At 54.7% G+C, this 14,697-nt stretch overlaps 1 protein-coding gene across 13 annotated transcripts in view; it reads right to left on the reverse strand.

The window, feature by feature from the left end:
* The window catches only part of ACOX3 (acyl-CoA oxidase 3, pristanoyl), a 57,361-nt gene that overhangs the window by 35,002 nt on the left and 7,662 nt on the right, over positions 1-14,697 (reverse strand). For all 13 annotated transcript variants that reach the window (XM_023638439.2, XM_070262814.1, XM_023638438.2 and 10 more), the window contains exons 4-8: positions 13,635-13,709; positions 13,060-13,149; positions 10,104-10,247; positions 7,200-7,288; positions 770-866 (exon numbers count right to left, since the gene is read on the reverse strand). In XM_023638439.2, the coding sequence (XP_023494207.2) occupies positions 770-866; positions 7,200-7,288; positions 10,104-10,247; positions 13,060-13,149; positions 13,635-13,709 (495 nt within the window). The remainder of the gene's footprint in view (positions 1-769; positions 867-7,199; positions 7,289-10,103; positions 10,248-13,059; positions 13,150-13,634; positions 13,710-14,697) is intronic.

Here is a 14,697-nt window from a genome sequence, read left to right on the forward strand (position 1 = left end):
ACCGACTCTCCAATCTCTAAGTCATTCTCCCACCTTATTTGTCCCATCTGTTACGTGCTTTCTTTCGATTATTTTTTTTCCATATTCACTTTTAATTAACTTTTCATATTACCATTTCCATCTTAAATGACTTCCAGTTGCACGGTGCTAAGTGCTCTCCTTGTCTCTAAGTGAACTTGCCACACTCGTTCTAAGCCCTGCCCTTTCGGCTCCTGTCAGTGACGCATGTTGTCCGGGCAGAGCCCTCGTGGCACATAAGCTCCTCGGGACACGGCCATCCTGGCTGTGAGGTCAGGACTTAGGAGGGTGATCGGCCACTCCAACTCAGGCCCCATCTGCCAAGGTCTCAAGGCCACACCACTGTGTCTACTACACAATGAATTTGGGGGCGTGGGGAACCCCCGACGCCAGTGGACGCGGTTTGTCACCCCCACGTGTGGACGCCCCGCCAGGTGGCCCTTCACCTTTTAACCCTTCCTGGGAAACCACGCTGGCAGAGGCAGCATCCCTGACGTAACCCCGGGGGGCTGGTGGCGTGGTGCAGGGGAGTGGACGCCCATGGGCAGCTGTCGGCCAACATCTGTCATCATGCCTGGGCCCCATCACACCCAAGTGCCCCCTTCCTTGTTGGTGGCACCGGAACCTGAACTTAGAGAGGTGAGCCCACCTTCCAAGCTGGGCTCCATCCCCTGCTGAGCATGGAGGGGGGGCCGTGGCAAGAGGGGAGGCCTTGCCACCCACAAACCCCCCTGCCTGGAGATACCTGTACCTTAAAGGGGGTGACATAGGTGCCCTCAGGGGTGACGTCTCCAGCCCGGTTCAGGAGGTCCTGGCGAGGGATTCTCACCTGGTGGAACATGGCGAACCTGCGGAGACACGGCAGGACGGCAGGTGAACAGGGGTCTGGCCTGGCGCTTACCTGCTCTGTCTCCTGAAACCCAGCCAAATGAAAGCGAAGGACCACTTAAAAGGTGACATAATCCCCAAAAGACAAAGAAAATGGGAGAGAAGACACCAGTAGACAGGGAATTTCAGTCCTGGGGCTGCACAGGGAGCTCCCCGGGCACAAGGGAAGAGGGGGCCGGCTGCAGGGCGAGTCTTCGGCCCTGCATCCACTGAGGACGCCGCTACTCGCCAGAAAGGACGGGAACTGTGAACCGAAGGGCCAGGGTCTCTGGCTCCCACACTGCAACCTCAGCCCAGGCTGCACCGTGCGGTGCGGAAAAATCAGCACAGTGGGGCTTAAACTCTGGAGGCCAACTCAAGAGCCGCGCCACTACAGCCCTGCCCCAAAGGCTGCCACTTGGCTCCTCGTGAAGAGCAGGCGGACACACATGTCGTCACGGGTCAGCCACGTGACAGTGATCAAAGGTACTTGCTATGGTTGTCAGGTCAGGAAAACCTATTTCACAATTGTCTAGGGAACGGGGTTATGTAAAGTAATGGGTGTGACATAAACTGTGCAAAAAAACCTGAACCATCTTAAAAATATCAGTAGTTCCTATAGCAACCTGTGTGATGGCTAAGAGCACCCTCAGCATCACAGGGAATATTCTCTCACTAAACCACACAGACAGCTCCTCTGGCTCCAGCCTGCGGGCGGTACCCAGGACGCCATCCTGAGTCAGCACCCTGGCCCCGCCTCTGCCGTCCCCTCTGCCCTGGGCTGTGTCTGACCATCTGCTCCCCTCCAGCCCCGTCTCCATTCAGCTCCCACCTCTTCTTGTCTGATTTACTGCATCAACGCCCCCGTGGCTCTTTCCAGACCCCGCCTCGTCAGCCTGTCCCGCACAGGGGAGCAGCAGCCTCTCCCAACTCTGGCTCAGAATGGTTACACCCTCACGAGACCATCAGATCCCTGGGCCCTACAGAATCTAACCCCCTAGAAACACAGGGTAAGTCCTCAGACAGGACCTGCCCACTGCTCCAATGGCACTGTCCCCTCACAGCCTGTAGCTGGCTTGTGTTTGCCTGTGACCTTCAAACTGGCCAGGCTCTCTCCTGACCTCCAGGCAGGTGGCCCTCAGTGTTGCCTTCTCCTCCAGGAAGCCTGCCACGATTCCCCTTGAGCACCAGGTGGTCCCACAGCGCCAGTAGAGGGCGGCCCCGTTCTGCAGTGACTGCCCATGTCCACGTTCGTTGCTGAGCCACCTGCTGTGCACAGGCAGTTGGCGGCGTGTCTTGTTCACTCTGTTACAATGGGGCTGCAGTGCCTGGAACCTACCAGACACTTAGTAAGTGCTGTGGAGTGAACCTACTGTGGGTGAGAAATCTGCGGGGCGCTGGTGCCATCTCCAGAGAACCCAGGTCCCAGGAGGGCCTGGGGTAAGGACAGCGTGCCCTCCAGCACACCTGGGGGGAGCAGAGCCCAGCGGGCATGGGTGGCTCGGAGGCCCTCCTACACTCCTCCAGCCACGTGGGGAAGGATGGCCGGCTGCAGCCCCTCCTCACGGCCAGCCTGGGGCACTGGCAGGCCCAGCCAAGGGGGCCACCACATGACAGCTGTGAGTGTGGCTGCACACTCAGACGCCCACTTTTCCAGAACCCCAGAGTTGATGCCAACGCCCCTGTGTACACCGGCTTTCCTCGAAAGCCAAGGAATGCTGCTGCAAGAACAACCCGGTAAACTCGAAGAGCCCTTTGTAAGGAGTGGAAAATCTTCGCCCTTCCGTGCCACCCAGAGGTGGAACAAGGCCGAATATATTTATATTTGCACAAGTATTCGCTGGGTTTAACGGAAAGCAAAAATTTCCCGTACTCTCTTTGAGCACTTCTACCTCACAAAAGCTGGTCCCAAACAGTCAGACGATGGCCAGACTGGGGCGCCAGCCTGCAAGCCAGAACTCCCAGTGTCCCAGAGGGCATAGGGTGTGGGAGGCACTGGGTGTATCTGAACAAGAGGGGTGTGCAACATGGGATGTGTGTGAAACAAGAGTGTGAGACAAGTGTGTGCGTGTGACACAGGTATGTGACACAGGGTGAGTGTGTGACCCCGGGCTATGACACAGGTGTGGCACAGGGTGTGTGTGGCACGGGGGCGTACGTGGCACAGGGAGAGTGTGACCCCGGCGGGGGGCGGGGCTGTGCTGGACGCTTGCAGCCGCAGACCCTGCTCCCAGGCACTGCACACCCTCTGCCCTGGGCTTTCTGCTCCAAGTTCTAGCAATGTTCTTCCTCCTTTGGGCCTCCCACCATCACCATCACCCCAGCCCCACCTGTGACCCACACATCTAGCACCTTTTGGGACTTCTGCCCAGCCACTTTTGAGATGGATTCCCAAGGCCGAAAGGCCCTGCCTCATCTGAGAGCAATCGCACAAAAACATAGCTGCGCCATCTATGGATGGCTAATCTTCGACAAGGGAGCCAAGAGCATAAATGGAGAAAGGAGTCTCTCTTCAATAAACGATGCTGGGAAAACTGGACAGCCACAGGCAAAAGAATGAAAGTAGACCATTACCTTATACCATGCACAAAAATCAACTCAAATGGATCAAAGACTTGAATGTAAGACCTGAAACCATAAAACTTCTAGAAGAAAACATCGGCAGTACACTCTTTGACATCAGTCTCACCAGCATATTTTCAAATACCATGTCTGACCGGGCAAGGGAAACAATAGAAAAAATGAACAAATGGGACTACATCAAACTAAAAAGCTTCTGCACAGCCAAGGAAACCATCAACAAAATGAAGACAACCTGACATTGGGAGAAGATATTTGCAAACCATGTATCTGATAAGGGTTAATCTCAAAACTATATAAAGAACTCATATATCTCAACAACAACAAAAAAACAACAACCCAATTAAAAAATGGGCAAAAGATCTGACCAGACATTTGTCCGAGGAAGATATACAGATGGCCAATAGGCACATAAAAGGATGTTTGACATCATTAGCTATCAGGGAAATGCAAATCAAAACTATAATGAGATATCACCTCACTCCGGTCAGAATAGGTATAGTTAACAAGACAGGAAATAGCAAATGTTGGAGAGGGTGTGGAGAAGAGGGAGCCCTCACACACTGCTGGTGGCAGTGCAAACTGGTGCAGCCACTTTGGAAAACAGTATGGAGATTCCTCAAAAAATTAAGAATAGATCTACCATACGATCCAGCTATCCCACTGCTGGGTATTTATCCAAAGAACATGAGAACACGAATGCATAAAGGCACACGCACCCCTATGTTCATCGCGGCATTATTCACAATAGCCAAGACTTGGAAGCAACCTAGGTGCCCATCAAGGGACGAATGGATAAAGAAGGTGTGGTATATACACAGTGGAATACTACTTAGCCACAAAAAACATGAAATCTTGCCATTTGCAACAACATGGATGGACCCTGAGGGTATTATGCTAAGTGAAGTCAGTCAGAGGGAGAAAGTCAAATGCTGTATGATCTCACTCATAAACACAAGATAACAACAACAATAAATAAACACACAGAGACGGAGATTAGAGTGATAGCTACCAGAGGGGGAGGGGGGAGGAGGACAAAAGGGGTGACAGGGCACATGTGTGTGGCGATGGGTGGTAACTAGTCTTCGGGCGGTGAACATGACGTAGTCTACACAGGAAATGAAATATAACGATGTACACCTGAAATTTATATGATGATATAAACCAATGTTGCTGCAGTACATATAAATAAACAAATAATAAACGCAAGAAAGAAATAGACAAACCGCGTAGTAAAAATAAAGTGGGACGGACAAAGCTGACAGAGGGCGCTGTGGCGAGACACGTGCCTCTTGAAGCGATCACCGGAACTGAGGGTCCCAATTTGGGATCTCCCTTCAAAAACAAACAAACAAACAAATGTAGCTGCAGCCCACATCAAAGGTCTGGCTGAAAACCTCACTTGACAGGGTCTTCATTATTTGACTTCCAGAGTTATTTGGCCAAAATTAATCCACACAATTCATGTTTGCCTCTGAGTTCTAGACGGCCATCCCACATACTTGGGAATTCTTGGGAAGTGACAAAATCTAACTTACAAATTCTTGGCTTTTTTTCCAAAATAAATGATCTGGGGAAAAAAAAATCACTAAATTAGAACCCTGACATTCAAATTGGATGGAGAACTTGCACAGCTCCCAGGCAGAGAAGCCAGCAGGATCCTGGCGCGGCCTCAGGAGCCAGCGAGGAGCTTCGGACCCCGTGCGCCCTCTGCTGGGCGCAAGCCCAAGGCCAGGACGGAGCCAGCATCTCTGGGGAGCAGGAGCGGGTGGGGGGGGGGGGGGGTCTGGCGAAATCACGTGACAGCTCACAGCCCAGCACCAGCCCTGTGAGCCGCGGACCAGAGCAAGTCACTGAACCTTCAGAGGCTCAGAGACCCCTGTGGCTGCTTGCAGCGTCTCACCAGCCTGCCACTGAGCAGCTCCCAGGCAAGGTGGCACGGGTGTGGGGGAGCCGCCCCGCAGCTGCGCCACCGGGTGGCCCTTACACTGCCCAGGACCACGCTGGCGGTGCCCGGCATTTCTGGGTCTCAGAAGAGGTTTTGCCCCAGCAACGTGACATACTGATTCAGGAGAGCCTGGGCCATGTTCTGTGACACATTCACTGTACGTGGCTCTACTCAATGCTCCTGGGGACCATGAGAACAAGAGACAGGTGCTCAGTCTCTAGGAGTCTGAGTTTATTCAGGGGAAACAAGTGCAGGGGTTTTGGTGATGTTCCAAAACAATGTTAAAGACTCTAAATAGTAAAAACCAAATGGACAGAGAATAGAGACCCAGGCCCACACCTGGTGCCGCCCACCGGATGTGACCTGGTCGCCTTTATCCGCAGCTGGAGGGTGATTTACCACAGTACGCACCTGGGGATGCACCGCCTGGCCTTACATGTACGTGCAGACCCCTCCACAGACGGAGTCACGAATCACGTGTTTTCTGGGCCCCAAACTGGACACGTGGATCTAACAAAAGGATGCTAGTGCTCAAAGTCCAGAACGAGGCAGTCCCTTCCACAGGACCTCCTGCACGGCCTTCCTTGATGTCTCCTCACCACGGCCAGTGCAACCTTCTCGGACAGACCAGAGTGCGGCCGTGCCTCCCCACCGCCCCGAGAACAAGGACAGGATGGCGAGCCTCAGCGTGGGCCGCCAGGGCCCCCCCCACTGCACAAAGTAGTGATCAAAGGCATTTACGGCCCCACTGGGGACGCCCTCCTCCCCGCCTGGCCCCAGTGTCAAACAGGCTCTTTTAGTCAGCGAGAGGCGCCAGAATTCCGGGAGACAGGTATCGGTTAGAAGGGTTTTGTGCACGCGTGCTTCGTTTTGCTCGTTAACCACATCCTTCTGTTTTCTCCTCAAGCTGGCACTGAGTAAAATCAAGGCTGCCCAGCCCTCTTTGGTACAGTCTGGGCCCCCCGTGTTTTGAGGGTCCAAGCAGAGATTTGAGACTCTCCCCACATCCCCAGCACCCCGACTTCCCGGAAGGGACAGATGCAAGGAGGTCTCTCCACACTCGGGGTCCTTGGAAGCCACCTGGTCCAGCTTCTCTTTCTGGCGATGACCCGCCTCCTGCTTCATACCCAAATGACCAGGGTTATGATAGCCGGTGAGTCAAACTATGGAGAGGCGGCTCCCTGTTACGAAGCAGCAAGTCTATAAACACTCCAGAGACACGACGCAGGACACACGACTAAGGCACGGCCCTGCTTTGGCTTCCTCCCCAGCTGTAGACCACCTCACAGGAGCAGAGGAGCGGAAAGCCCCTCAGCCAGGCTTCCAGAGACAGGGCACGGAGTCCCCCATGTGCAGGTTCGGGGCACTGAGCCAGAGCAAACGGGCAGGACGACCTGCCTCGGCCCGCTCAGAAGGACTCTGTCCTCGTGCACACTTCACGGGTGAGGAAACAGGCCGAGAGCTGGTCAACATAAGAGAGTCAGAGGTGGACCCAGAACCTGAATCCAAATCTGTCAGCTTCCACGGCTCCCGCGTCGCTGACCCTGGAATCCCCCAGGGAGACGCGCAGGCCCTCAGGACACGCTCTCAGGTACGCAGGTGAGGCATGTGTCCCCGCCACGTTTTACCTGGCCCACAGGAGTCCAGGAGGGTGAGGGGACAGCACTGAGGGACGCAGGGAGGTCACAGTGCGAGCGGCCACGTGGCCTTGGACTCGGCAGGAATCCAGGTCCTGAGTAAGCAGCCTTTTGTAACGACCCCGCGAGGAGCGTGGGAGCACACTCACCCATTGTCCAGACCGTTCTGCCCCAGCTTCTTCCCGATGTCACCAACCATCACCCCCGGCATGGGGAGGAGGGTCTTTGGGTCCCGAATCTACAAAGTACAGAGAGCAACAGACAGCAACTGTTACGGCCACACAGAATCAAGCGAGCATCGTCAAAAACGCCAGTGACTGAGCCCTGGGCTCCCTCCAGGCAGGCGCGGGGGGTGCAACCGTGTGCCCCGCCCTGATGTGGAGTCAGGGTCCCTGCACAGGTAGTTACGCTAAAGATCTCAGAGGAGGTCCTTGCCGACCACCGGGCGGCCCAGGCCCAACAACCAGTGTCCTCTGAGAGTCAGGAGAGGAGAGAATGCAGAGAAGACAGGCAGAGACCGGAGGGATGCGCCCACAAGCCCGGGACTCTGGTGGCCCCCAGATGCCAGGAGAGGCAGAAAGGGGCCTCCCCTGGAGCCCCCGGAGGGGCACAGCCCCGCCCACACCTTGATCTTGCACTTCTGGCCTCAAGACTGAGAGGGAAAGAAACTTGAGTTGTTTGAAGCCTCCCAGCTGGGGGTGTTTTCTTTCGTCACAACAGCCTCAGGAAACTCAGGCAGGAACGGATCGTCCCTGCTGCCTCAGGAACTTGGCATCTGACGTTTACGAACGTCACATGCATGTTCCAGACACAGGACTTCCTGCTGGATTTTAATAAAATGACAAAATGGCTGTGCACACGTGTGCTGTGGGTGAAAAAGCCTAAGATTATTTTTGTAAACCTCTGCTCCTCAAAACGAGTTTCCAAGAAATGCATTTCCCTAACAAGACAGACATTGCTCGCTGACATTCCTCACTGTGTGAGCTCTGCACTCAGGACAGGAGTTTCCTTCTAGAATACCTTTAAAGCAGCGATTCCCACCCAGGCCTGAGTCTGCCACCACCCACCCACCCCACCGGGGACACTCGTCAATGTCTGGGACAGTTCTGGTTGTCACAACCAGGGGAACCACAGGCACCTCGTGGCTGGAGGCCAGGGGAGCTGCCCCACACCCTACTGCACGTGGCAGCCCCACAGCATGGAACTGCCGCCCCGAAATGGCAACAGCACTGAGGCTGAGAAACTCCGCTTTACAGAATTACTGAATTTGTGCTATTTGGGATTGAGCTATTTGTACGAATTGCTGGATTTTGTTTACTTCAGTACCACAAGGATCTAACTTAATTGAACTTTATAATCATGATATTTAAAATAAAATAGAAGGCTGGAACCCAAAAGTCAACCATCTTTTCCCTTTCTCTAAAATCTTTCAATAAGGCTCAGTAAAGATTCAGATACAAACTTTTAAAAGCGTTTTGAAATTAGAAAATGGTTTCAAAAGTGGAGATGGAGAGGAGAACAGATACAAAAGGAATCCGGTGATTTGCAGGTAACCAAACAGAACAATACAGTGAGTGCAAGGGGTCGGTTCCTCTGGGAGTAGATGGCACTGCTGTCCTTACAAACACAATGCGTGGACCTCTCCAGGCCAGGAAAGACGCTGACCAGGGTCAAAGGCAGAGCTGGTTAATGGTCTGCTTATCTCAAAAACAGATAATTGTGTCAGCTGACATATACATTCCCCACAACATTTGGACACTGCCAACCTGACACAAGAACCTGCACGAATTACCGCCCTCCACCTTCCCAGCTGGCCGTGAGCAGCGCGCATCACAACTGCAACCTAACCACCCCGGGGCTCCCCGGCCCAGTCCTCCTCAGCAGGCGCTGAGCCCCGGGGACAGGGGGCCACGCTGCCCCCGAGCCTGTGGGAACCACACCAGGGGCACAGGAGCCAGCTGCTGGATGGAGGGACGGCTAAACCCCACTGCGGATTTAAGCTTAACTGGTAAAGAGTCTGAAACACCGCAGCTCTCTAGTCTGAGAACCAGAGACACTGAACACTGAACGACATGGATTCCAGTCCAGACAAGTTCCATCAGAAGCTCACTTCAGGTACACATCTGCACTCACAGGAGTGACGGATGGTGGCCTCGGACCTGAAAAATACACCTCGTCTGCAGTAGCTCAAATGTAAAGTGAGAAATACGGACGTGAGCAAAAAATAAACATGGATCAACTGGACATCATCAAAGTTAAAAACCTGTATGCATAAAGAACACTATCAAGAAAATGAAAAGACAACCTACAGAATGGGAGAAAATACATGCAAATCATCTATCTGATACGGGTTTAGTATCCAGAACATATAAAAAACCCTTGTAACTCAACAATAACAAGACAGACAACCCAATTTAGAAATGGACGGAGGGGCTGAACGTACAGGCAGACAATGGCCAGACCATATCATGAGCTCTCACCCACGGCCTGCAGCAGCCTGCCAGGCCAAACGACAACCTGTACCAACCAGCCAGGACTCCAGCAGTAACCAACAGCGTCCCTAATTTCTGTCCCCATGGCCACCTCAGGACCAAACCGACAGAGCCAGACATGCCCCCTCACAGTCACCTGGGACGCCCCCTCCTAGTGAGGCATCCTCTTCCCCAGGCTCCCAGACCCTCAGGGCCCCCCTGAGCCCCTTTTCTCCTCTGTGAAGCACACCCACTCCTCTGCCTGCCTCTGAGTCTCTGCCAAACACAGGTGATGGTGGCCGAGCCCCTGCTCCAGCAGCACCAAGGACACGGCCCCTGCCTTTCCCATAGGCATCTCCACTTCCTTCCACAGGGCAAAGGATCTAAACAGATATTTCTCCAAAGAAGACAGACAATCAGCTAACTGGCAAATGAAAAGATGTTCAACATTACTGGTCACTAAGAAAATGCAAATCAAAACCACAACAAATACTACTCCACACCCACTAGAGTGGTTATCAAAAAAGAAAATGAGGGCCAGCCCTGCTGAGAACCCCAGTACCCCCACCACAGGCAGCCCACCTGTACCACGAAGGCATGCAGGCCGTGGCAGCCGCCCCCCGGCGTATGCAGCTGTGCGAACACCACCGCATGCGTAGCAGTCTTGCCCATGTTGCCGACCCAAAATTTGGCAGCTTCGAAATCGGGGGAATGTATGATGAATTCCTGCACGAGGAAAAAAAGCAAAAGTTATGATTAGGACATGAAACACAGACAGGCTTCCTTTTCCTTTTTGATACATTTGATTTTCTCTGTTCAAAACCTTTGAGGCAAGAGGAAGAACTGACTGAACGTCTTATTGCCTGTAAGGCACAAGTAGATCTATTTCTAAAGAGCATAGTCCTGGGTCTTACGACTTAAAGAAGAACTTTAAATGATAACTAACATGCCAAACAGTAAGATATACGCAAAATATTCAGGGAGCTGGGGGGCCTCCCTGACCGCAGCCTTTTTTTTTAAATTTTTTTAAGATTTGCACCTGAGGGGGCCGGCCCCGTGGCTGAATGGTTAAGTTCGCACACTCTGCTTTGGCGGCCCAGGGTTTCGCTGGTTCGGATCCTGGGCGCAGACATGGCACCGCTCATAAGGCCATGCTGAGGCGGCACTCCACATGCCACAACTAGAAGGACCCACAACTAAAATATACAATTATGTACTGGGGCAATTTGGGGAGAAAAAGCAAAAAAAAAAAAGATTGGCACCTGAGCTAGCATCTGTTGCTAATCTTTTTTTTTTCCCCTTCTTTTTCTCAACCGAGCTGAGAGGCATGGACAGAAGAGGATGCAGCTGGCAGAAGAGAAGAGGGAGCCGGGGTGGTCGCCGGGGGCTGGGGCTGCCCCTGGGGAGGGCCCCACCGGGAGGGCCTATGAGTCGGGTGGGGAGGGGAGGGGACGGTGGCCCGGTGACTGACGGAGGCCAGCGTCGGGACATTCTCAGCTCTCCCTCTTCCTGCAGGGTGGGAAGCGGGAAGGATGTGCCGGGAGAATTCCTTCCGGAATCAGGCAGCGTGCACGGTTTTATAAACTACAGCGTGCTACGCAGCATCTTGCAGAGTCGAGTCCTCACTAAAGGAAAGTGGGAGCTGGCGGGAGAGCAGACTGCCAGCTGGCCTTCCTTTCCACTCTCAGGGCGACCTCTGCTTCTCCGCTGCCCACACTTCAGCTGCCGCGGCTGCTGTGCCCTGCAGGAGTCACCCGCTGGCCAGCTCCCTCGGGGCCTCAGCATCGCTGCCTCCCCACGCGGGGCTTCACCCAACTGTCTCCTTCGTGCCAATCGGTCTCAGCCTGTCACCTCTGCAGATGCCCTCCCTGTGCCTCGTCACGCTCCACCCCCATCCCTTCGAGGCTCCATAGCCCCTGGCACAACCGGCTTCTCTTCCTGGTGTCCGTGTCTCCCCTCTGGCACGAGAGTCGCCCCAGAGCAGAGATTTATCTGTTTGCTCGCCGCTCTGTATACAGTCTCTACGAGCAGCGTCCAGCCCATGGCAGGTACCCAATGAATACTGCTGTCCAGACGAACGCATAACCAGAGCCCGTGAGGGGCTCCGGGCTCCTGACCTCACTGCCCGGACGTCGTGCCCCCACCTTCACTGAAGCACCAACTGCCAGGAAGAAGTGGTTAGAAACAGACCGGCCCACGAGGCCCCAGCCCGAGGCCACGTGGTGCTGCCCTCTCTCTGCCAGAGTTGAACAGGCCTCCCCGCCTCACACAGAGCCCACAGGCACAGAGTGCAGGGGCAGGGGCAGGGGCCACGGAGCCAGAGAGAACTCGGTGCAGACAGCGGCATCCCGTGGCTTAAAAACAGAAAACCCCAAGAGGCCTTGGCTGAGCGGCGGGCGGTGGAGGGAGGCCCTCGGCTCTAAGCCCGAGACAGCAGCCCACACGGTGCGGCACGGGGACCACCCTCCCTCATCCCCGCTCCAGCTCCTCTCGGGCTTGGCCCTCGGCTCCTGGCCTGAAGCGCCCCAGGCACACAGCCCATGCTCGGTGCTCTCTGTTGAATGAACGGATGACGAGCAAATACACAGGCACAGGGCTTCACTTCCTGCTGCACAGACTCTTCCAAACCACACTACAATGGGGGAAGGTGAAAGGCTCCCCAGACACCAGCCAGGGGAGCAAAGGAGGGCAAGGACACAGGCCACAGTGAGAACGGAGGCGAAGGGGGCGGCTGCCAGGACTGGGGGAGGGCAGCAGAACGGGGGAGGCACAGGGGTCCCGGAGCGAGGAGCCCCCCACCGGCCCGCACGCCCCGTCCTCTCCCTGCCCTCACTTCCCCCCCAGCACCGACTATTGGGCAATAGACATGAATCCATCTGTTCACGGTCTGTCTCCCTCCAGCAGACTGTCCGCTCGCTCAGAGCAAGGACACAGCCTGCGACGCACAGCACCGAGAACCGCGCAGCACAGGGCAGCACTCGACAGATATGCTGATGAAGGTGTGAGGCAGGGCCGACGGGGCAAACGCCACAGGACAGCCACGGGACGAGGCCTGCATGCAGGAAGATGGCGAGGGTCCAGGGGGCCAGACTGCGGTGGGCAGGGAGGGACGGAGAAGGGAGGCCGCTGGCCGAAAGAGCTCGGCCGCAGGCAGGGAACGCAGACGGGCAGCTGGAAAGGGACGAGGGTCACGGAGGAGCCTCGCACACTGCCATTTCATAAAGCGTGAGTGATCTGAACTGTCACAAAACCAACTGCCACTGGCTGCCCGAGAAACAGAAACACGCTTAACGGATGGCCAGCTTCTCCACCGGCCTCCGACGACACAGGTCCAAACCGAGACACAGCTCACGGGGAGCGGGTTCTGTGGCTCAGACTCCGTGTCTCGAGAGCTCCCTCCCTGTGGCGGCTGGATGTCGGCGTGCGCTGTGCAAGCATGGGGGACAAGGACAGTCTCTCCATCTGACGACTTTTTCACCACAATACTGCCCGGTTCCTCGTGCCCGAAGCCCAGGGACGGAGGGAAGGTCATGCCTACCTCGGTGGTGGGGTCGTAGTGAGCGGTAGTCCGGATGGCCTTGGTGTTAGTCCCGTGACTCAGTTCAGTTAAAGCAAAACATCCAAAAATCTACACGGAAGCACAAAACGATGAGCTACAAAGCCTCTGTCTGTGCGTTCCTGGGGTCACCTGCCACCCTCTTCCCTTTAAGGACTAAGCCATGGGTCAAAGCCCCAAATCTCCATCTACCCATCTACCTGCCCAGGGACCTCACAGTCATTCTGCGAGATGGACCCACCCCCAGCCTGCGGAACAGCGGGTCGGAGGAGCTGCCAGCGGCCTCGCTGAGTGAGCACTGCGGCAGGAACCGCTCCCCGGCGGCAGAAGGAAATGGAAGCTTCAGCTTTGATAAGAAAAAGCTAAATTCATACAGTGCAAGGAATTTAGCATACCCCCATCTGGTAAACAAGAGTGTTAGCTATCTGGCAAGAAGCCTAAGGACACTGGGAAATAAGACCCCCGGGGACCCTTGTCTGCCATCTGCCCGTCACACGCCTCTAAGGAGAAGACAGAAGAGAACAGAGGCTCACAACTCACTGCAAACCGGAACTTACCTCCATGCTGAAGATCTTCGGAATATATTTGAAATGTCTTTCAGAACCAGAGTTGTAAATGGCTGATCCAAAAACCTGAAGATATAATGTCACAGAAACAGGTGGAAGTTAATGAGTACTGCCATCCCAGGACACCCTGCCCGACCAGCACGTCACCGCCCGCCCCACGACGGTCCCTCCCCACCACACTTCAGACGAGAAGGAAGCTCCGAGAGTTAAGTGACAGCACCAGCACCGGGGCCCAGGGTCCCCTGAGACCCAGCCACCCAGTCCTTGAGCTCATGGGAGTGGCAGGACCTGGGTCCCTGCCCCAAGCAGTTCATGTGAGTTAAACAGGATCACTTTGAACTTCGAAGACTGAAAGAAATCCCGAGGGTCTGTGGGCAGCAGGGAGCCAGGAGAGGAGGGTGGGGAAGGCAGGGAGTGAGGGGGCCTGACGGGCAGATCGAGCCCGGCTTTCCACCTGACAACACATGGACCGACCGCGAGCCAGGGCGAGGCCCAGCCACCGCCTCCGAGCGCATCTCTGCCTGGGAGCTGGAGAGGAAGGGACACAGGCCTCTCCTTCGAACTACTTTCCCTTTCCTTTGTGTTCTTTTGGAATAGAGCAAAAGACGTCCCAAAGCTCCTCTTCTAAGGGGCTTTAACTTTCACGGCACTGGATTTTACTCAAGGACTTACGTGTGTAAATTTGCATAGATAGCTGAAAAAATGGGACTTTGCAGACATAATCACAAGATCTGCTCACACATTCTAATCTCTGCTTTTGTTTCCTGTATTATTTCTTAGAAATCTCTTTAAACAAACATTTCCCAAACACATAAATCACCACAAAACTCTAAAAGCACACATTTACCAATCTACAACGGCAACTGTCTAAATCTCTTCTCTCTCTTTTTTTTGGTGAGGAAGATTCGCCACCACAGCATGGCTGATGAGCAGGGTAGTCCGTGCCTGGGATCTAAACGCGGAAACCCAGGCCTCCAAAGCAGAGCACACTGAACTTAACCACCAGGCCACTGGGCTGGGCCCAACTGTGCAAATGCTATGCGCTGTGTGTCTT

Source organism: Equus caballus, chromosome 3 (genome assembly GCF_041296265.1).
Source record: "Equus caballus isolate H_3958 breed thoroughbred chromosome 3, TB-T2T, whole genome shotgun sequence".
Lineage (NCBI taxonomy): Eukaryota > Metazoa > Chordata > Mammalia > Perissodactyla > Equidae > Equus > Equus caballus.